This window comes from Labeo rohita, unplaced genomic scaffold (genome assembly GCF_022985175.1).
Source record: "Labeo rohita strain BAU-BD-2019 unplaced genomic scaffold, IGBB_LRoh.1.0 scaffold_391, whole genome shotgun sequence".
Classification (NCBI taxonomy): domain Eukaryota; kingdom Metazoa; phylum Chordata; class Actinopteri; order Cypriniformes; family Cyprinidae; genus Labeo; species Labeo rohita.
Window position 1 is genome coordinate 32612 of NW_026129309.1, and position 23961 is coordinate 56572.

At 37.4% G+C, this 23961-nt stretch overlaps 1 protein-coding gene across 2 annotated transcripts; it reads right to left on the reverse strand.

Annotated features, from left to right (window-relative positions):
* Window positions 1-8974: 8974 nt before the first annotated feature.
* Window positions 8975-23938, reverse strand: LOC127160575 (NACHT, LRR and PYD domains-containing protein 3). 2 transcript variants are annotated; one of them, XM_051103213.1, is made up of 10 exons: window positions 23859-23938; window positions 21955-22125; window positions 21351-21530; window positions 15921-17750; window positions 13185-13355; window positions 12757-12930; window positions 12518-12682; window positions 11196-11221; window positions 10775-10860; window positions 8975-9611 (listed from the first exon to the last, which is right to left on the reverse strand). In XM_051103213.1, exons 1-10 carry the CDS (start codon window positions 23894-23896, stop codon window positions 9561-9563), a joined length of 2892 nt encoding a protein of 963 aa, XP_050959170.1. In that variant the 5' UTR covers window positions 23897-23938; the 3' UTR covers window positions 8975-9560. The 2 variants fall into 2 exon arrangements, 1 of the variants encoding a protein (XP_050959170.1); XR_007826784.1 differs by having other exon boundaries at window positions 9560-9611; window positions 10775-10863.
* Between the last annotated feature and the right edge of the window lie 23 nt (window positions 23939-23961).

The window sequence follows — 23961 nt, forward strand, 5'->3', positions numbered from 1 at the left end:
AGCGCATAATTCAGTTTAGTACTGTTATTTTTACTCCTGACCTGAGAGCAGCGCTAATGTTAATACTAGCGCTAACTGACTAATTAAATCTCACGGAGATTTGAACGAGTTCTGTTGTCGCTCATATCGGTATCACAGACAGCGCGGTAGCATTGGAAAAGCATGTTTTACTCAATCTACCCCATAAGCAGCTTTGGTGCGATCGACTGATAAAGCAGTTGAATGAAAATGCATATGATATGATATGTAGTCGATGATTATTTGTTCTGTGCGTCTTTGCCGGCTAATTATCTCAGTAAACGTTAGAGTTATGTTGATTTATTATTATTTTTTAAATAAAATACATGGTAAATTCACTTACCTTGCAGCTAATGCCTCCCACGAAGCATTAATAACCTTTCTGTCTGAAGTGTTCCCTCCACACGTCCAAATTTCCTGACCCCGCCTCTGCTTCAATTTCATTGGTTGATTCTATAAACCAATCATTTTCCTTTCTGCCCTCAGAACATCTTTGGATAAGTGAAACTCTAATCTGCTTCGTCCGACCAGGTGCGAGAGCCGGCCACTGCTACCGCGACGGTGGATTGCGACATGGAGCAAGAGAATGCTATGGAGAGCCCTGCCCACTGCACCACCGCTGGGGGTGATTTGGAACATAACTCTGGGGATTTAATAGACTTCTTTACGGAAATATCTACCTGTTATGATATACCTGCCTGTCTGGAATTCCCACCCACCTTCCCTCTTCTGCCCATGTCAATGTCTGTATGGTCACCGCTGTCCCCTGACAGCCCCTCTGCTCACCCTCAGCCCACCACCTGTGCAGTGGGCTCGCCGCGGGTCTGCCAGCTTCCATCAGTGTCATGGCTCCAGCCTCAGAGTCCAGAACTCCACCTTGGCCCTCCGACCCTGCGGCTCCACCACGGCTCTCAGCGCCCTCGTCTTCATCGTCGCCCGCCGGTCCACCAGCTTCACCGGGCTCCCTCGTCTTTCCGGCTCCGCCCTGGTCAGTCGTCGTCCCTCCGTCACCTCAGGACTCTGCTCCTCCGGCTGCGCCTCGTCACTCCGTCCCGCTGGCTCCTAAGGACTCCTCCCTCCCTCTGGCACAGCCTCCATCCTCTGTCGCTCCGGCTCCACCGTGGTCCTCCGGATCTCCGCCTCCGCCTTGGTCGCCAGAGCCTAGGGCTCCGCCTTGGCCCTTCGGATCCTCGGTGTCACCCAGGATCTTTGGCTCTCCGTCTCCGCCTCGGGTTCCTCCGCCAGCTGCTCCGCCTCTGTTGGTCAGCCCCCTGAAGTCATCAGCCCTTCCTCCACCATGGCTCCTCCCTCCGTCGGCTCCACTGTGGGTCATCATCATGGCTGCGTTCTGGGTCCTGCTTGGTTCCTTCTGCTCCGGGTCCCTCCTGTTTCCTCCTTGGCTCCTCCCACCTTCGTCACCCCCCTGGACTGTTTTGTGTTTCCTTGAACTGTCTTTCCAGCCATGGTCTCCTGAACCGCCCACCTACCCTCCCCTTTCTATGTTATACGCTATTCGCTATGCTATTCGGAGGGGGGCGTAATGTCACCTTCATGTCAGTTCTTGTCATTGGTTTCTCCCATTGTCTCACCCTGTCGTTCTGCTTACTTTGGTTTAGTCCTCATTATCATTATCCCCTTCATCTGTCTGTAATTATCTATCACCCTTTATAAGTCTGTCTGTATCTTGAGTTCTCTATCGGTATTGTATTGTGTGCGTGGATGTCTCGTTGTGTTCCTGCCTGTTCCTGCCTGAGTCATATGAAGATTTATATTAAAGTAATTGTTTGTTGCGTATCTTGTTTCCGTCTCGTCCATCCAGCACCACCCGTAACAGTGATCAATGTTTTTATGATTGTTCTATTTCCTTTTATGTAAAGCACTTTGAATTACCTTTGTGTATGAAATGTGCTATATAAATAAACTTGCCTTGCCTTGAAGGGGAACGTAGGTTTTCAACATTAATCAAAATGGCAGACAGGAAGTTCGGCCAACTATGGTATATATGGGCTGCGTCCAAAACTGCCTACTTCTCTACTATATAGTAGGGGAAAAGCAGTAGGCGAGCGAATAAGTATGTCCGAATCCTTAGTATTCATAAAAGAGTAGGCGAGAATTAGTAGGCAAAAGCACTAATTCTCGCGAGATTCGAACGTACATCTACTTAAAGTGCATCCGAATATGCCTACTATCATACTATATAGTAGGCAAAAAGAGCACATGAAGAAAGAAGTACCTTTGAAAGCTAAAAGAGTAGGCGAGAAATTCCCGGATGTCCTACTGCTTCAGCCCAGATTTTGGAGTGTTCATCGATGGATAATTTTCAATCCCAAGATTCCACAGGAGAGCAATAAGTCATCATCGAACGTGATTGAGAACCGTGACGAGGGTGTTTACAAATGTGAGTATTACAAACCAAAACACGGTTCCTTGTGTTAAAATCGTATTTGTTGACCTACTAGTAAGGTAGCAAGGTGTAAAGACGTTAAACAGCATAGCATATTTTTGCTGTGAAAAGACGATTTATTATGTATATCGAACAGTAGAGCTCCAATAAACACACGTACGTCTCCAAAGTTGATTTACACAAATCACATACATCTTAAAGGTGATTACTAAATGTCTTTTTAACATCTGACAGGAAAATGTTCTAAAAGAATTGCAGATAAGCACATCACAACATAAAACATACATCTGAGTGAGTGATGTACCTTATATGTGCTTATTATGTAGAATTCACTGTTGTCAACACTGCTTTGGTTGAATGCAAGTAATGTAAATAAACATACATACATGAAGTAACTAAATATGAGTTATTTATTTCATTTGTCCATAATACTGTTGATATATTGAGGAGCAATTGTGTTGGATAAAAAGTCAGTTAACACATCAACAACTACCTCAACATGTAAATGTAGTAGAAATCACAGAGGTAACTGAATCCAAATGAAAACATTTTTTAAATCTTAAGTTGTAGTTTGTTTCAATTATTGTAATTTCAAACAGAGCTATTACATCACTTTTCTGATACTTGATTTCTGTGCCTTTGCTGCAGATCTTTTGTGGTGGAGCAGGACCTGCAATGAATCATGATGGCGGCATTTGTGGGGGAAAAAAAGGAAATCCTGATATAAAAATATAAAGTAAGAACATTTTGTTACTTCTAATACAGAGATCAAATGATATTATGCAGTGACAATTTTGTATTATATTTGTGCATCTTTGTATGATCTGAAATGTTGGCAGACTGGTGTGCACTGAGAAAGGAGAAATCCACAGCAGCATCCTGGAAATGGTCTAGTGCCGTGGATGAGACACCTCCATCACTCCATCTGTCCTTGTTCCCTCATCTGGACCAGATGCTGCTGTGGCCTCTTCATCATCAGTGAGCTCAGAGTCAGTGAGAGCATCTCGAAAAAGACTAAAAGAAACTGAGGATGTGATTTTGGTCAAGTTTGTTCTGCTGGTTTCATCGGTCTGTGGACCCTGAGTTTCAGAAGCTTCAAAAGCATCATCAAATATTGTCATAAAGCTTCTGAAACTCAGGCTCCATTGACGAACAGTTGATGTTGAATGAACAGACACCAGCAGAACAGACTTAACCAAAATCACCTTGTGTGTTCAGAAAAACAAAAAAAAAAAAACAGACACAAGGACTGGACAGTGTGGAGGCGAGTAAATAATGACTGAATTTATATTTTTCGATGAACTAACCCTCTAAAGCCCCAAATAAAAATATGAAATGTATGTAAGCATTTATATAAAAGTAGTTCCTTGACGAAATAAACTTTAAGAAATGATCAGCTTTATTGTGCGTTTGTGCCCAAGACATAAAAAAAAAGAATTTACAAAAGTAACATTTACATTTATGCATTTGGCAGATGCTTTCATGCAGAGTGACTTACAGTGCTCTTATTACAGTGACCCCAGCAAAGACAGATGAAGGTGGGCACGGTGGCCAGCTGCAGAACTGCCACAGCTGTGTTGAGATGGCAATAGAATGTGGGTTCACTGAATGTAAATACATGATTGTCAGAACAATAATTTGAATAAAGCTTTGTTCCATGTGTCATTATTTATTGCCATGGTTACTTTTATTTATTCTTTTCTCATTTATTCATGTTTTCTGTTGTTGCCAGTAAATAAAATATAATTGTTTCATTAACTAATTCATGACTTGACTGAAAACTAATATGTATTTGCCTTGGTAGATCTATTATGTAGTCATGCTTAGCTATGGCACATGACAAAAATTAAATTTTGCTTGTTTTACTCAAAAATATAATTAATTATTGGTCAGCATTTATCATTATTATTGTTCATAAGTGTTGGGGTGGGCTAGCAATGCATTCAGAGGTAATCCTTACCTTGAAACACTTACATTTTTTGAGCATAAAATCACAGTCTTCTCCAATGATGAGATCTTCCAGCAGCTGCCTGACGTTTCCTTTTGTGCAGATATTGCAAGCCTTGCAAACACGAACAAAAACGTACTTGGTATGGTTGTTGTGTTACTGTCTATGAGGTGTTTGTGCACCTGTCGTTCTTATTTTTTTTATTTTATTATTACTGCAGACCTTATAAAACAGATTTATGAACAATCCAGTTTTCATACATCATAGTATGTGCACAGAAAAAAATTACAAAATCATTAATTTTTTGCACATTAAAAAAAATTATTTAAATTAATAACACATTCAACAGAAAAAAAAACAGAAATAACGTTTTGGGTTTTCGTAATAAAAATAATTATCATTAAGGATTAACCAGTGGGTCATATTAGTATTGTTAAAAATATAAAAACTTGAATCAGCCCAAAATGTATTGGTTATGCAATAACAATAAAAGGGCAGCTGTTTCTTTAGCAAGACTACAAAATGAAAATTTTATAAATGTCAACATGTTTAAAAACAGATTAAACCAGGCGTTCACATCTTTTAAGCTGTTGCGCTTGTTTTAACGTCATAGGTCAGATGATAACGTCAACATGGCGGATCGCATTCATACTCAACAAGATTTGGCAGTTGAGTACCTACTCTTTTAGCGCTGGTTAAATAGGTAGTTATTAAATTAAGTACCTACTTATTGAGTATGCGGTTTCGAACGCAGCCATGGTATGTGTGTTCTCAGGATTACAATAGGCTAATGTAATCAGAAGTTATTAGCATTTTCGTAAATTTCGTTATTAATGTTTAATGGATGGTGTATTACTTCTGGCCAATAGGTGGCACTGTTACCAAATTGATGTGGCGTGGTCAGTGTGAGGTGACAATGGCACATATTACATTTGGTGTCAATATATCAAAGCTTTGCAGAGATACAGCCTCAGATGTAGTTCAGCATATTTCCAGCAAATTATTTGATACAGTAAACGAACATGGTTTTGTATATCAACACGAAATCCATAACTTTTTTCCAGAAAGCTTGGAAGATGATCTGAGTCAAATTTGGTGAAAATCGGACTAACCGTCTAGGGGGAGTTCGAAAAAATAGGTTTTCAACATTAATCAAAATGGCAGACAGGAAGTTTATCCAATTATGACATAATTGGTATCAGTATTCTTGGCATGATCCAAGGAATCTAGATCACTTTCATTATAATAAGGCTAATGTAAGCAGAAGTTATTAGCTTTATTAGAAATTTCTTTATAACGTTTGACCACAAGGTGGCGCTGCCCCCCAAATTTTTCAGTACTGTCAGGGCATGGTGCCAAAGATACAAACAGAGTTTTGTAACGATACGCCAATGCGTTCGTAAACTATAGCATTTTTGGACAAAATTCAATATGGCCGACACCCAAAATGGCTGACATGGGAAAACTGGGTATGGTTTGACTCAGCATGATGCACTGAATTTAAATAGACCAGTTTTGTGATTTTTGGCCAAACCATTCAGAAGTTATAAGCAAAATGAAAGTATTTTTCATATTTCCAGACCACTAGGTGGCACTGCGCCGAAACACCTTAGGTCATGCTTGTTATAACACACACCAAGTTTGGTCTCAATACGCCAAACCGTTGTGGAGATATAGCCTCACATCCATTTTTATGTGCTTTGCGTAGAATTCATCCGCGTGTTATTCGACCGCGGTTTGACTAATCAACTCCATAAATTTTTGCCAACATGGTCTGAAGATGATCTGAGCCAATTTTCATGAAAATCAGACAAACCGTCTATTACAACTTTGAAAAATTAGGTTTTACAAACAAAAAAATTATAGAAAAAGACTAAACCTGACGGGGTCTTTTATTTTGGACTTTTCATTCTGTGCCTTATGGTTCAAAAGTTATTAGCATAAAATTATTGACACTTTGGACAAGTGGTGGCACTAAAGAGTTTGAGTTAGAGACTCCAAATTTGCTATGGTTAATGTCCTCTATCAGTGTGCCAAATTTCACAGCTTTCCCGCAAATGGTTCTATGGGCTGCCACAGACTCAAGAGTGGAATAAGAAGCAGAAAAAGAAGAAGAAGAAATCTAACGGATACAATAAATGCCATTGCACCTTCAGTGCTTGGCCCCTAATAAATAAGTACATTACATTAGCTAGCAAGTTAAAACTATGTCTAGCCAGTGCTATTTAGGGCTACCAGTTGCAGAAAGAAACCGTTACTTGGCTAAACGTAAATGTGACAAAGTTACACATACTAGATGCGTTCAACAAATTGTTTATTTATTACAATTAATATAAATTGCATCATAATAATGTGTTATAATAATAATATGCCTCCAAACCAGCAGCCAAAATCTTTCCTGTTGATTCTTTTATATGAAACTGCCATGTCACCCTCTCCACTCCATTCAGCCTCCCAGTAACAGCGTCCAGACAGACGCTCTTTACACAGAACCTGCTGAAGGTAGTCAAATCTCTCTGGATGATCAGGATATGACATCAGTTTTGAATTACATAACAACTTTTTGTTGCCCTCTACAAGAGAGAGACGATTGTGTGCCGTGTTTGGATCCAGTGTGAGATCACAGAAATCTGCACACAAGAAAAGAGAAGAAATAATAACACTAACTATCTTGAAGAATGAAACTGGCCTTGGATCTACTTTTCGGTTCCACAAAAGTATTTCTGACTGCATGTACACAGTCAAAACATTTTATTCTTGAAACCTTATTTTGATTATGTATAAAATAGTGTACTGTGAAAATAATGTGTGTGTGCAGACCTACATTTTTGTAGTCCTGCTTTAATCATGTTCTCTCCCCCGTGATCCAGACTGTCAAAAAAAAAAAAAAAAAAAAACATAATGCATAATGTGCATAATGTGCCATTTGTCTGACTTACCAAAAACAAAAAAAATCAAAATAAATACAATACAACAAATAAATAAAATAATCATTAAATTATATATATATATATATATATATATATATATAATGCTGTCAATTCTTTACTAGACAATTTTTGTATTTTGTTAGATGCCAAGCACCTATTTTTTATATATTATATTTGGGTAATAAGGGGATAACAAACCAGATATTCAACCTGCAAAGAACTACATAAGTATACTGAATTTACGGTGTACGTTTCTGTAATTATAGTGTACCTATTAGTACGTATGTGTAGGTATAAGAGAACAATAGGCTATGTTACGTTTTGGTAATTCGGGGGTAACAACCAGATATACAACCTGCAAAGAACTGCGCAAGTATTTATATTGTACCTACGTGTAAGTATAAGGGAGCAATATGTTACGTTTGGGTAATAACGGGGTAGCAAACAGATATCCTACAAATAATTTATAATGGAATTACTTAAAAACTTAACAGGTACCTGTTCTATTAAATCCTAAGTTTGGTGTATCTATACGTAAGATTTTTAAAATTACTGGGAAATTATACTCTTGTTCCATGTAGTTACAGGGTAATTGTGCTCTCTGCGGGCTGTAAATTAAAGTGGCGATTGTTCCCCTCTTGTTCAACGAAGTTACAGGGTAGGTTCAATACATAAACACACAATCTGAAAATATATCTAAAAATATTTTTTTTATAGTCGCTAATCCCACTTCTACCTCTAAACCTAACGTTAACTATGACTGAAAGTAACAAAAATATAAAAAACCGGAAAGTGCAATCACAATCATTTATTTATTGCAAAAATGTCAACAGCCATACAAAACAGTAATCCAAATAACGATGCGTTTGAAGCCGCAGTCCTCTCTGGCGGAATACAGTAGGTTTGAGGTGCAGTAGGATGAGAGCAGAATTTAAATTGTTAATCGCGGAAAATATTATCCAGATTATTGTCTTGATCCACTCCTCGAAGGCGCCCGCGCGTCATTCCAACACATCTCACCAGAAACACGGCATGTCGTAATCTGTGACGAATGCAGGCGAGAGCCAATGAACGTCCGATTTTCCTGTCGCAAAATGCACTTTAGCACGGGTTTATGGCTGTTGCTGCTGGACTCGCTGCTGAGAGAAATGTCGATGAAGATCGCCGGACAAAACCTTGAATTTGGTTCTGGTCCTCGCAAATCGTATGGATTCTTAAGATCTGGGTTACAGCACACAAATAAAGTGGTTTAATTTGTAATTATGATGCCCCTTACAAAAATGTCCTGTGGTATTCCATATGATAATACATAAAAAGAACCATATATGATTTGTGTGGTAATTGTGTAGTATTGTGTTGTTTTTTGGGACATTTTACCACAGAATTTTGTTGTACAGTATGTAATATTGCTGTAATATTCTTGTGGTAACGTGTGGTATTACTTTCACATTTCTGTAGTATTTACCACAGGATTCTGTGTTGTACAGTATGTAATATTGCTGTAATATTCTTGCATTACTATAGTCATATTTCTGCAGTAATACTAGGACTATCCTGTAATAAACCTGTGGCCCTTAATTGTTATATTTTCGGAGTATTCTGTGGTATTCCTTTAACCTTTTAAGTGAGGGTAAACTGTAAACCCCGATAAGCCTTAAAAACATTGAGTACAAGTAACTCAAAAAACTTAATGACGTTTATTGAACAGAATTTTCTTAACCGCTTCCATTTAACACAGTGAAAATGAATATTTAAAATACAACAATATATTGTTAATTGTGGAAAATTAATTTCTACACACTGTAGAGTTTAAACATTTTCCACAACACCACAAAACTTTTACAACCTCAAAATACAAAAGCATTTCATTAACAAACATCAAATGCAGATGTACTTTGGTACATTTCGATAAATGAAATAAGTCTTTTAAACCTTTTAAAACAAAAGCTTTTTTTGCCCTAAATTGCCTAGCCTCATCACTAACAAGAGTCAAGTAAATGTGTTATATCAAGGAAAACCTGTAAAGGCAATGTGTACAAGGATATCTGGCTTTAAACTGAAAAGAACAAGACCGCAGCAACAGTAAAATGACAAATGCAAACATTTTACAAAATTATTTCTTTTTACGGGTTTACATTCAATAACTGCTGTTAGTGAAAAGGCCAAAAAATTAGAGCAGACAATAATTGTGCAAACAAGTGTCACTCATTCAAAAGATGAGAATCCCTGATGTCAGCTGTGTTGTAGTTTGGATCTAGATCTAGCAAATGATCCCCTGAACATCTCCAAGATCTGGTTCATCAGACTCCTCCTGAATAAATAAGAGAGAGATACAAACAGAAATTAATAACCAATATCAAGTCTAATATCATGTTTATTTAAACAGTGTGTTAATTACACAACAGGTTGTGTCAAAGCAACTTTACAGTATTAAATAGGACAATAGTGTCTCAATAATGCAATGGTTCCATGTTGCAGCAAAGTCAGATTGCAGAGGACTCATCTGGGTCTTAAAGCTGCATTTAAACTGCATTTTTAATCTTCAGTCCGCTGACTACCCTTGAAATCCACTGTATGGAGAAAAATCCTGGAATGTTTTCCTCAAAAACATTAATTTCTTTTTGACTGAAGAAAGAAAGACATGAACATTCTGGATGACATAGGGGTGAGTAAATTATCAGTAAACTGTGATTCTGGAAGTCAACTAATCCTTTTAGTACAGCCATGTTAAATTTGTTTAGGTCAGAAAGCAAGGATTAGGAATAAACCATTGAACACTACAGATGTTTATATACTCCACAAGACAAAATAATATCTAATTTAAATGACCATGTTCAAAAGTTTACATACCCTTGAATCTCAACACTGTGTCATTTCCTGAATGATTCACGACTGTTTTTATCTTTTTTATCTTAAGTTCCTTGTTTGTCCTGAGCAGTTCATCTGATTGCTGTTCTTCAGAAAAATCCTCCAGCTCCTGCACATTGTTTTTTTCAGCATCTTCTACATAATTGAACACTTTCTAAATGTGACTGTATGATTTTGAGATCCATCTATTTAACAATGAGAACAACTGAGGGACTCATACATAAGTATCAGTAAATGTTTTCACCTTTTGTAATAGCTAAGTAGGCAACACAATGCATTAGGAGCCGGGGGGTGTAAACTTTTGAACTGGAATGTTTTGAATGTGTACATTTTTCTTGTTTGATTATTCAAATGGAGTTTTGAATGGAGTCATTTTTATAAATTCAGTCATTATTTGGTTCCGTGGAGTTTAAATAAACATCTGTTTTGTAAAATATTCAGGTCGGTACTAAATAAAAAAAATAACATTTTGGGTATTCTGCAAGGGGTATGTAAACTTATGAGCAAAACTGTACATGATCATTGTACATTAAACTTAAAATTAAACTTACACTAAACTCAAAGCCTAAAAAAGCCTAGTTCCTTAAATAAAAGTTAGAAACTTACTTTCTTTAGTAGAACACTAAAGACCCATGATCCCTTGGTCACTAACACCCTTGGTGGTTCACTCGTGCTTGGCGATGTAGTGAGGTCTTCTGAAACAAAACAATTGGTCTTTGTAAGAAACTAAACATTATTTAAAACATTACTCACATAATGACATACAGTACTTGTCTAATTTGTAAACATTACAATTTGTAAATGTTCACAAAGAAGACTCCTTAGCTCACCAAGGCTGCATGTGCTCGAAAATACAGTAAAACACTAATAGTGTCAAAGAGTTTTAAAATAACTGTTTAAACTGTTTGTAAAATACATTTTAAAATGTAATTTACTGCTGTGAAGCAAAGCTGAAACTTTATTAACATTATTAAAAAAAAATAAGTATATTAGAATGATTTCTGAAGGATCATGTGACACAACTTACACTGCCAAATCATGCTGGCACCTAACCTGAAAGAAAAGAAAAATGTCAAAGTTTAATCCTCCATCAAAAACATTCAATCTGAATTCCTTCAGTTCATTACTAGGTAGACCTGCCACAAATTATATATATATATATATATATATATATATATATATATATATCTCCTAATTTTACAACATGGACTTCTGCTTCAATAGCTACTACAGGCAATCTAGGGTAAAACTATATCTGCACTACAAACCAGCGTGTTGTATATAGAATAATACATGAATTAAACTAAGAAATACCTATTTGCAGTATCAAGCATCAAAACAGACCGTTTTTAATTCAATTTACAAATGGATGTGTCTCTTGTACGTGTAACTCCTGTTACTGTGAATGTACAGTACAGTAAAACTCTAAGGCTCTAGTAACAGAACTCCCGCCTTCTAAATGACAGTGTAAATAGAAGAGAAGCTGCTGCTAAGTTATACGCTGCTGTTCTGGTAAACACGAGACAAAAAGATATTATACATTAACTGGACCAAACTAAAATTGACGTCGTTTAACGTTATTTGAATAACGTTATATAAAACGTTCCTTTTCTAGCAGCTTCGCCTCATGGCTCTTTCAAGTAAAGACCGTTCACTCGTCGCTCATATTTGTGCTCTCATACACATACAACACAACCTTTGGGCGACTATATGGTATTTAATTTTATTCGTCAGCACATTAATAGATGTACTGCCATGTAAATTTAATTCATATTTCCCCTTTAAACGGCATACAATTTCATAGCAGTATTCCTCTCACAGAATATGCCTTCTTAAAACACATTTAAAATATGCATTCACTTTTTGAGACTACGACCAAACGTAATCTAAAGTTGTTACCCATTTGTGATGCAACACCTACTGGTCAAGAACCGTCTGAACCGTTTGGCATATACTTAATATGTTGCACCTTTTATAAAAAGTAGAAACCTGTTGAGACATGCATTTGCGAGATGTTTAAGTTGGGGGAGGTGTGGCCCCAGAAAACATGTTGGAAAAGTTTTTTTTTTTTTTTTTTTTTTTTTTTGTAGTTTTGCTAGGTGACAAAACTGTCTATTCTAGCTTTAATAGGAAAAATATTACCTATATAAATGCTGAATTGAATTGTTTTCTCCTGCTGGAATATCTTGAGCATGGCACCTCATTTTCAGAAGATCTGTTACATTTGTTTGGACTTGTGCATTCTCTTTACCACTGGACTTGTTTAAACACATCAACTCAGTCCCTTAATTTAGAGTTCATGAATGAAATCATATAAGATTACATTCAAATAAAAGGTGTCCATCATACCAGATATTTTCCAGTTTGCAGTTTGGATCCTCCTTTCTAGCAATGAGCACTGAATCTTCAGGTTGATTATAGCTCAGATCCAGCTCTCTCAAACGGGAGACGTTTAGACTCAGAGCTGTAGCCAGATGAGAGCAGCCTTCCTTTGTCACCATACAGCCAGATAATCTACAATGACAGACATCAAAGGTAGAAATTGATGTATGTATGTATTTATAGTTGTATTAATATTTTAAAATTACCTCAGCTTGTCCAGTTGGCAGTTTGGACTCTTCAGTGCATCCGACAGCAGCTTCACTCCTGAATCTTTCAAGTTATTGTTATTCAGGTCCAGCTCCTTTAGACAGGAGTTTGATGATTGAAGAGCTGAAGCCAGGCTTCCACAACACCGGTCAGTTAAATTACAGATGGACAATCTAAATTAAAGAGTAAATTATACATGCTTTTAGTGATCATTGTGACTTTCAGTAAAATGTGCTCATACTTTGGCTGTAATTAATTGTGACAAAGTAAAGATTTTTATCTGAGAAAACAGTCTCGTGTTCATAGGTAAAAATCTGTATCTTTGAACATATACACTTTTTGACTTGTATCCAACGTATATGTTCTTTATATACTGTTGGTAAAATGTAATGAAAACATAAATATACAAAGAATCTGACAAGCAAACCTCAGTTTTTCCAGTTGGCAGTTTGAACTCTTCAGTGCATCAAAGAGCAGCATCCCTCCTGAATCTTTCAGGTCATTGTTACTCAGGTCAAGCTCTCTCAATGAGGAATTTAATTGTAGAGCTGTAGCCACACTTTCACAACACTGATCAGTGAGTTTACAACCTGACAGTCTAAAAGAAACAGTAAATGGTTAGTGAACACTTTACAAAATACCCACACAAATAAGAAGGTCACAGAACAGTTTGATCTCAACATGTTGTCCTACACGTTTACAGCTCAGTCCATGTTTAGACAACTTGCTAATCTGTGACAAGGCACAGTGATTGTCTAATATAAAAAATGCAACTTTATGATAAAAGGTGACTGACTCCAGGTCAGGTTTTTGTTTGACAGTTTTGTTTGACAGTTCAAACATCAGACGTAATGTTATGACCACTGTCCTAATATTGGGTTCCTCTTTTGCAGCCAAAACAGCCCTGACCCGCTGAGGAATGAACTCCACTAGACCCCTGTGGTATCTGACACCAAGATGTTAGCAGCAGACCCTTTAAATCCTGTAAGTTGTGAGGTGGGGCCTTAATGGATCAGACTTGTTTGTTCAGCACATGCTACAGATGCTTGATTGGATTGAGATCTGGGAAATTTGGAGGCCAAGTCAACACCTCAAAGTCATTATTGTGCTCCTCAAACCATTCCTGAATCATTTTTTTCTGTGTGGCAGGATGCATTATCCTGCTGAAAGAGGCCACAGCCACCAGGGAATACTGTTTCCTTGAAAGGTTGTATATGATCTGCAACAATGCGTAGGTAGGTGGCACGTGTCAAAGTAACATACACACATATGGCAGGACCCAAGGTTTCCCAGCAGAACATGGCCCCAAGGATCACACTGCCTCCACTGGCTTGCCAAGTGCATCCTGGTGCCATGCATTCTCCAGGTAAGCCATGCACACGCACCATGCCATCCACCTTCATCCACTGTTCTGTGGTCCAGTTCTAATGTTAATGTGCCCTCTGTTGGCACTTTCGGCGGTGGACAGGGGTCAGCAAGGACACCCTGACTGGTCTGCCACTATGCAGACCTATACGCCCTCTGCCTTTGTCAAAATCACTCAAATCCTTACACTTGGCCATTTTTCCTGCTTCTAACACACAAACTTTGAGGACAAAATGTATACTTGCTGCCTAATACAGGTGCATCTAAAAAATGTAGATTCTTTACATGTAAAGTAAAACATTTCAAAAGTGTTTTTTTTTTTTTTTTTTTTGATGATTAGAGCTTACAGCTCATGAAATTCTAAAATCCAGTATTTCAAAATATTAGTATATGTCCTAAGATCAATTTAAAAAAGGATTTGCGAAACAGAAAAGTTATTTAAAGTATGTTCATTTATGCACTCAATACTTGGTTGGTTGGTAGCACAAATTACAGAAAATCACTTGCTCCTAGCACAAATTACAGAATCAGTGAGGTGTTGCATTAAAAGTGATCAGCCTTTGGCACTGCTGAGGCACTATTGAGCCTTCAGCTTGTCTGTATATTGTTGGATTGACTGTTTCTCATCTTTCTTTCAAAAATATCCTATAGATTCAGTATGGGGTTCAGGTCAGGCATGTTGGCTGGCCAGTCAAGCACAGTAAGATCATGGTCAGCAAACCACTTGGAAGTGGTTTTGGCACAGTGGGCAGGTGCTAAAGTCCTGCTAGCATCTCCATAAAGCTTATCAGCAAATGGAAGCATAAAGTGCTGCAAAATCTTTTGGTAGATGGCTGCATTGACTTTGGTCTTGATAAAACACAATGGACCAACGTGAGCAGACGTAACAACACCCCAAATCAACACTGACTTCGAAAACTTCACACTGGACTTCAAGCAGCTTGGATTTTGTGCCGCTCCAGTCTTCCTCCAGACTCTGGGATCATGATTTCAACATGAAAAGAGGACTTTGTACCACTGAGCAACAGTCCAGTTCATTTTCTCATTAGCCCAGGTAGGATGCTTCTGACATTGTTTCTGTTTCAGAAGTGGCTTGGTAGCCCTTTTCCTGAAGACATCTGAGCGTGGTGACTCTAGATGCACTAACTCTGGCTTCAGTCTACACCTTGTGAAGCTTTCCTAAGTGTTTGAGTCTGCTTTGCTTGACAATATTCTCAAGCTTGCAGTCATCACTGTTGCTTGGTAACCTTTGCCTACCTAATTTCTTCCTTCCAGTCAACTTTGCATTTAATATGCTTTGATACAGCACTCTGTAAACCGCCACCCCATTCAGTAATGACCTTCTGTGACTTTTTTTGTGGAGAGTGTCAAGGTAAGCAGTCTTCCACATTAGTGTGGTTTCATGGTTGGTCATTTAATGAAACTCTAATGTAAATATTCTAATATTTTGAGATACTGGATTTTTGACTTTCATGAGCTGTAAGCCCTAAACTTTTGCAATGTTTTACTTTACATGTAATGAATCTAGAACATATGAAAGTTTCAGTTTTTGAAATGTTGAAACTTTCTCACGATATTTTAATTTTTTGAGATGCACCTGTATATCCCACCCACTAACAAGTGCTGTGATGAAGAGATAATCAGTGTTATTCACTTCACCTGTCAGGGGTCATAATGTTATGCCTGATCAGTGTACATTCCACATGTTATGCAAATTGGATCAGCTTTTTTTCTTGTTTTTGTTTTCAAAAAAAAAAAAAAAAAAAAAAAACAAAATGACAAATGGCAAAATGCTTACAGGGCTTTTCTGCAGTTCTTTACAGCTGGTATCAGTCTCCTTCTGCCTTCATCTGATGTGTTGAATTTCATGAGGTTCAGTTCGTTCAGCACCTCATCTGACATCTGAAGCATGTAGGCTATTGCTGAGCAGTGAGGGAGAGAGAGTTTTGTATATGAGAGTTTATCTGAATTCACAAACCTCTGAATCTCTCTGTAGAGAGTATGATTATTCAGTTCCAGCAGACAGAGAAACAGATTGATGGATTTATCAGCTGAGAGTTGTTCATCACCAGTAATTCTATCTTTAATATATACTGTGATCTCATAATAGGCCCCTCTGTTGTTCTCTGTGTATGTCAGTAGATCATGTAAGAGTATCTGATTGGACTCCAGTGAGATGCCCAGCAGGAAGCGAAGGAAAAGATCCAAGCGTCCAGTCTGCAATGATTTATCAGTTGCGGCTTTAAGCAGCATGTACAAAGACATTTGCTCAGATTTGTAAAATGAATTTAGTACTTCCTTGTTATTGTGTATGTGGCAGTAAAACACATAGAGAGCTGCAAGAAACTCCTGAAAGCTAAGATGTATAAAGCTGTAGACTTTCCTCTGATGATTCACAAATTCATACTTAAAGATCTCAGTGCAAATGCCTGAATACACTGATGCTTCAGTGACATCTATGCCGCACTCAACCAGGTCCTCCTCATAGAATATCACATTGCCCTTCATCAGCTGATTGTAAGCCAATTTGGCAAGTTTCATAGTCTCTTCTCTGTTAAACTGCAGGGGTTTCATTGGATAGATCTCTTCATATTTCTGATTTCTCATGTTGATCTGAATAAGCAGGAAGTGGATGTACATTTCAGTCAGAGTTTGAGGGATTTCTGCATTGATATCTTGTTTCAGGATGTTTTGAAGCACAGTAGATGAGACCCAGCAGAAGACAGGGATGTGACACATTATGTGGAGGCTTCTTGATTTTCTGATGTGTGAGATGATTCTGCTGAATTGATGCTCATCACTGATTCTCTTCCTGAAATACTCTTCCTTCTGAGGGTCATTAAATCCCTGAATTTCTGTCAGACGGTTGATATATTTTGAGGGTATCTCATTGACTGCTGCTGGTCTGGAGGTGATCCAGATGAGAGCAGAGGGAATCAGATCTCCTCTGATGAGATTTGACAATAACACACCCACTGATGAAGTCTCAGTCACATCACAAACATTTTGAGCATCTGAAAACATAAGTGTTAATCTGCTTTCATCCAGACCATCAAAGATGAACACAACTTTACACTTCTCATATATCTTTGGATCCAGATCTTGAAGTTCAGGATATAAGTCAAGCAGAAGTCTGTGAAAACTGTACTGGTGATCTTTAATCAAGTTCAGCTCTCGAAATGGAAGCACAAACATGAAATCTACATCTTGATTGGCTTTTCCCTCGGCCCAGTCCAGAATGAACTTCTGCACAGAGACGGTTTTTCCAATTCCAGCTATGCCTTTTGTAAGAACAGTCTTTATTTTGTCTTCCTCCTCACATCCAGGTTTAGGTGAGGGTTTAAAGATGTCATTGCAGTAGATTGGAGTGTCTTGTGTTCTGGCTCTTGTCTCCATCTGTAAAATCTCATGTTTTTCATTCACCCCTTCTCTTTCTCCCTCTATGATGTAGAGCTGTGTGTAGACTGTGTTTAGGAGGGTCTCTTCTAGTCTGATTCCCTCAAATAAGCGCTCATGCTTGTTCTGCATGCTGGTTTTATAAGTGGCTTTGACTGTTTTAACAGCATCATCCACTGCTTGGTAAGAATCCTGCAGGTCACCAGTAACTTCAGTTTTCTCACTGCAGGCCCTTCAAAAAGGAAAACATTTACAGTATTTCATCTAAACTTCATGACATACAGAACAGAGATCTTTCAGGTATATGCATTGCTGGCATGCCACACAAATATGTACAGTGCACAGCATAAATGAGTATACCCCCTCTGAATAAATATAAAAGATGTATTTTCTTAATTATCACTAATATATTTACTGGGAAAATGGAAAAATGTAAATGTATTAAACATATACTATGCAATATTTTCCATGAAATAAGTAAAAATAAGTAAAGGATTGCAGAAATAAGTACACTCTAGATGTAATATATAATATTCTAGTACTTAGTATGTCCTCCAGAACTTTAAATACACTGCTCTGACTCGTCTTGGCACTGAGTGTACAGGTTCATGACATATTTTCACATCTGGTGATGGAGGACAACCTCCTTAAATACTCTGGTCTTTAATGGGGAGTTTTGTTCAGCTCATCTCTACAGAATCCCCCAAAGCTGCTGAAGAATGTTAAGACTGAAAGTATGAAATTATGTCCACTGAAGGATTTTCACCATGGGAGAACGAATATCTTCATTGTCATACTGAAAGAAAAGCCCAATAATGCAGGCAATGAGGGGAGGGTAGCATCTGCAGTTTCAGGTTTTTGTATTACATCACACAGTGGTGTGTGAATTCTGACCGCATTGATAAACACAACTCCCTTACACCTTCAGCACTCATACTTCCCCATATAAGAGCTTTACTATCACTGTGGATACGAGGCACTTCTCACTGTACTCCTCCTCTAGCAATACCAGAACATTTTGGATGCTTTTGCATCTGAAATGATTGACTTGGTCTCTTGAGACCAGATTATGGATTCCCAGAAGTATATATTTTGTAAATAAGCAGTGTTCCCCTACTATTATATTAGGGGAGCGCCCCGCAAAAAGACAGTTTAAATATGAATCCTGCATGTTCCATTTGTCTCTGTACGTACTGTATGAATGGCAGAGACGCGTTTTTGTTTACTACATAAATACTGAAGTACTTGTGACGCTCACTGTGATTTTCGGCCTCTGCGTCCCACTATATGATGACATGAACACATAAACTTAATCTTGCTGTGAGAGTCATTTCAAGGGAATTTTACCAATTCATTTGAGAAAACTAGCATTATATCATACTGTAAACAGAAACTAAATGGCAAACCGTCAAAATAAAAGTACAGTTTAACGTAACATAAATATATAAGTCTTGTATTACTTTTGTACAGTAAAATGTAGGTCTTTATATATTGCTATTTCTGCCAAATTTAAATAAAACAATTAACCCTTTCACACGTGAGTTATAAATATTCTAGCTGAGCTGGGGTGAGTTTTTTTAGGGGACGTTCATAACGGAAGCGACATGCACGTGGTGCAACACGGTCGGTTTTTTTCAGGCGCGTCCGCCCGGCATCCAGATGAAAACATCTCAACTTTTCAGAATGCCGCAAGCGCACCGCGGGTAATGTGACAAGAACCAACCAATTAGCTTCATCCTTTCCCGTAACAACATTGAAAGCTCAGCCAAGATGGAGAAACAGCTGATCATTTTTAAATAAATTTAGTAGCAGAGCTACAGCAAATGATTTTTAGTGCTAGAAATCTATTTGTCCTTTGATGAAACTTCCGTGTCTTCATTGAGAGTGCGGGTCATGGTTGCTTAGCAACAGCAGACGCCATGGGAGCACAAGCTACCGAGCGCTTTGGAAAGAAGGAGAAATCGGCGCGCCTAGCTTTTTCCACGTGTTTTAGGCACGATATGTGAACGGTCCCTTAGGCAACCATTATTTTAGAACGTATCGCCTTTGTTTCCATGGCAATGCGTCATGCTTGTCACGTGAAACAATGCAGCCACAATAGAGCTGTAAGACACACGGATTGATTTTATTTAGTGTTTTCTTTTTTATTATTAATATTCACAAACATGCTCGATGGATTCTGAAATGTATGATATTCCGATTCTGAAATATGAGCAAGTAAATGTATTTAGAAGTTTAAACACTTTTATAATGACCGCATTAGTTGATCTATACCGAGTGATGAGCACCGCCATGTTAGTTCACGCTGAATCCGAGCTGTAGGATTTACAGCCCTCAAATCCACCCTCTCCTCCCGAAAGACCTTAAAGTAAGTGAACTGGGAGAAGAGCAGATTAAACTTTATAGTTACATACACATTGTGTATATGATATTAATAAAACATGCCATAAGATTATATTTGTGAGATCATTATTGCTGCTTCCATAGACATCAGTGTGTATTTTTACAAACTATAAAGGTATGGTTTTGCTAGTACTTATGTGTATTTAAATGTCTTGAACCTAAAATAAGCATTATATGGTTAAAAACACTGAATAGTTGCGATAATATGACAAGAGATCAGCGAATCTGATCTGGCCCAGCGCCAGCCGAAGCGCGAATGCAGATTGGAATTCAGCAGCTGATCACGTGATGCGCTCAACGTTCTAATCACACAGATGTGAACGTACGCTTCAGGGACCAGCCAAGAATGATCACACCGGTTTGATCGTACGTGTCAAAGGGTTAAATGATAAAAATAAATATTACTACAAGATTAACCACAAAAAAAAAATAAAAAATACAATTATTATGAAAACTTTTTAAACCGAATATTGACATAATTTTTCTTCCATGTTTTAACAGTAAACCTCTGTTTGGCAAAAACAATAAAAGAGTTAAATTTTCATTTGATTAAAAAAAAAAAAAAGTTTAATGCCTTCATTTGATTATCAGAAAAACACACAGGAATTTCTAGGGAAAAATAGAAAAAGATTGTAGGGCCCTATTGTTTAAAATTATTTATAAATACCTCAAATAATGGGGTAAAATTTATTAGCAACCTGTTCTGGTGTGCTTTTCTTCTCAAAATCATAATTTTCACAGTCTTTTACCTCAGAAGGTTAAGTAAGTGACACTTGACAGTGGCAATGAATAAGTCTCGGGATGTAATCTGTGGCCCAGATGTTCCTAACACCTCCTGATGTTTTGGTTCAATATACTTATCTGTTGATCAAAAATAGCCTTAGACATACACTTTTTAGTTTTATTTAGTAAGTTCCAGGAGGGTGTACTCATTTTATCACTTTGATAAGAAAATAATTTTGACATTCTTCTTTGGTAGTTGATCAAGCAGGCTTGTTGGAACATTATATCTCCAAAGAACCCTAACATGTCTTCTAAGAGTAATTGCTGAATTTGTTTAGTTTTAGAGGGGGTGTACACATTTATGCTGTGCACTGTATATAGCAAATTTTATCTCTCTCTCTAATTTGCATGTATTCTTTGTCTAATACAGGCAAAAATCTCACATTGCTTCAGTGGTCACTGCAATTATCTACTCCAAGGCCAAACGGACAAGTGCTTGAGCAACACTTGAGATGTATCTGTGCATTTGCATGGCCTTAGCTAAAGCAGCAACATAATTGTATCCAAAATATTTTATTGTTATAAATATTTTTACCTGATATTGCATTTTTGTAACATATCAACTCAATTGTATTTTGGAATAAAAACAAAATTGGCCTCTTTTCCTCCTAGAGGTACAGAGAAACTACTGGAAAAAGATTCTCACATGGCTTCAGAATTCACAGCTCCAGTTCTGAAGTTATCGGGTCGATCCATTGAATTTGTAGTCTTTATAGACACACAGCTGGGACATGGTGCACCTCCCTCCTCTCTGCTCTCATAGCGACGCTTTTTAGCAGGAGTGTCCTCCTCCATATCCTTGATTTCAGATGCTTTTCTGAAAACACTAGACACAGTACAAGGAAAAGTTGTATGTATAATGCTAAAATTCCCATTGAGCTTAAAGCTCAAACAACAGTATGTGTAGCATAATGTTGATTACAACAAAAATCAATTTATACTGGTCCCTTTCCTTTAAAAAAGCAAAAAACAAACAAACAAAAAAAGAAATCCCCAAAAAGTTGTATTTTGACTTCTTTGCTAACACAATGCAATGCCTAAAACCTAAATATGACTGCAAAATGATGATTTAAACAACTTCAGTTTTTAAAATATTAATGTAAGCATTTAGGAGAAACACTTAGAATTTAAAAAAATGGCACCCTCTTTTTCTTCTAGAGGTACAATGATAAGACAAAGCAATCATATTGTTTCTTATGCCTATCTGATGTTTCAGGTTCTTGTCTGCAATACTGGAAAAAGATTCTCACGTGGCTTCAGGATTCACAGCTCCAGTTCTGAAGTTATCGGGTCGATCAATTGAATTTGTAGACTTTATGGACACACAGCTGGGACATGGTGCACCTCCCTCCTTTCTGCTCTCATAGCGACGCTTTTTATCAGGAGTGTCCTCCTCCATATCTTTGATTTCAGATGCTTTTCTAAAAACATTAGACGCAGTACAAGGAAAATTAATTTATTGGAGGTTATGCTTAAACACTGCAAATAAAGTCACTTTTAAGTAGGCAGTAGCAAAAGCACAGCTTTTAGGTAATATAATCTTCATATTAAACATTAAACATACTGTAAGCTTTGTCTATGAATGCCACAAAAATGTTTTAGTAATGAAAATATGTATGCAGTCATCAGTAATGTTACTTGTGAATATTTCAGCTCCAATTTATTCTTGTTTACTTACACCAAAAACACAAAACAGGAAAAAAGTTGCCCACTAAACTTATTAAAAAGCTTCTTTGCCAACACAATGCAATGCAACCTAAATATGACAACAAAATGATGATTTAAACAGCTACAATTTCAACATGGACATGGTTTCTCTCTCATTTGAAAATGTATTAATTAGTTGATGTTCACTCTAAAATATAAAATGAAGATATTTTATGAATAAAGTCAAAAGTCTGGCTTGGGCTTAAATGGTACACTGGCACCATTTAGCCCACATCATGATTTATTCACAAAATATATGCATTTTAAAGAAGTAAAACATTTGCAAGTGCAACCCCAGCCACACATGACCTGTAAGGACTGTACAAAGACACACTAGTCTAACCACGTTTAGATCACCTCACCTCACATTTTTCCATCTTTCATTTTACATTTATATAACATTATATATCTTCTTGTTTACAGTCTACTTAAAAACACTCTGAAATCTTGCCCTATACCGCTGAACTGAGGAAGGTCTCCTGTCTCTGATGAGCATCAACTCTGATCTTGGCCTTCACTCGCTCCCAACAATATTTTCTGTCCGCGCCAAACTGTTTTGCTAGAATAGACCTTTACAGTGCCCTCATGGTAAAGGTGACATGCCTCTATGATTTTTGTAATACCAAACATCAGCAGACACCCATTATATAATGGTGCTACAGTGTGTAATTTGTAGGCCTAAATATCTAAATATAGTTGTAAATTGAGGTAGTAAGTAAGGTAAGGGAAAAGGTTAACAAGGTAAAAGCACAAAAATAACTTATCATTAAACACTTTCACTCAAAAAATTGCTCAAAGTTTGTAATTAGAGCGATTCCTCATTGAAACACATTAGGTGGGCTTAAACGCATGGTTCCACAGTGCGTAATGGTGAAAAAAGACAACGTTTTTCTTATCTTATCTTTACACCTTGTGTTGACGATAGTTTGCATGTGTTTTGTGGCACTGTACCATTTAAGCCCATCTTTAAAAAAAAAAGTTGATCAAATTGAAGTGTTATAGTATTTTAGAATGTTGATATAGTTACCAGATATTATTGCTGAAATGTGTAGTTTGTTGCGCCCAAAACGGTCAAACGTTTATTCAACGACCAACATCAAGAAGCGAAACCGAAAGAAAGACGTGCAAGTGGGGACGGCTAAATAAACAATAAACGAGATGTAAACAAATCGCTCCTTGTTTGTGTGATTAAAATTATTCAAAAAGGCTTCGCATATGAAACAAACACAAACTTTGCAAACATAGGTTATTGGAGAACAGTCATCACATTTTTACATACGTCGAAAGTTCACATAAAATTGCTGAACCTACCAAAAGGGAATAATTTTAACAAAATAAGATGAATCATATAAATATAGGCCTGCTTAACTTAGAGCCGTTTTAACATCCGTTTGACCATATTATATACACTGAATTCAAATTAAATATTGAAATGAAAACATCACACCTGGACTGGCCTGCACGGAAATGGCTTCGCTGGAACATAAGATAAGGTGGACAAACTTATGTCGATTTATAAAATGCAAGATGTCCCCACCACTAGATGTCGC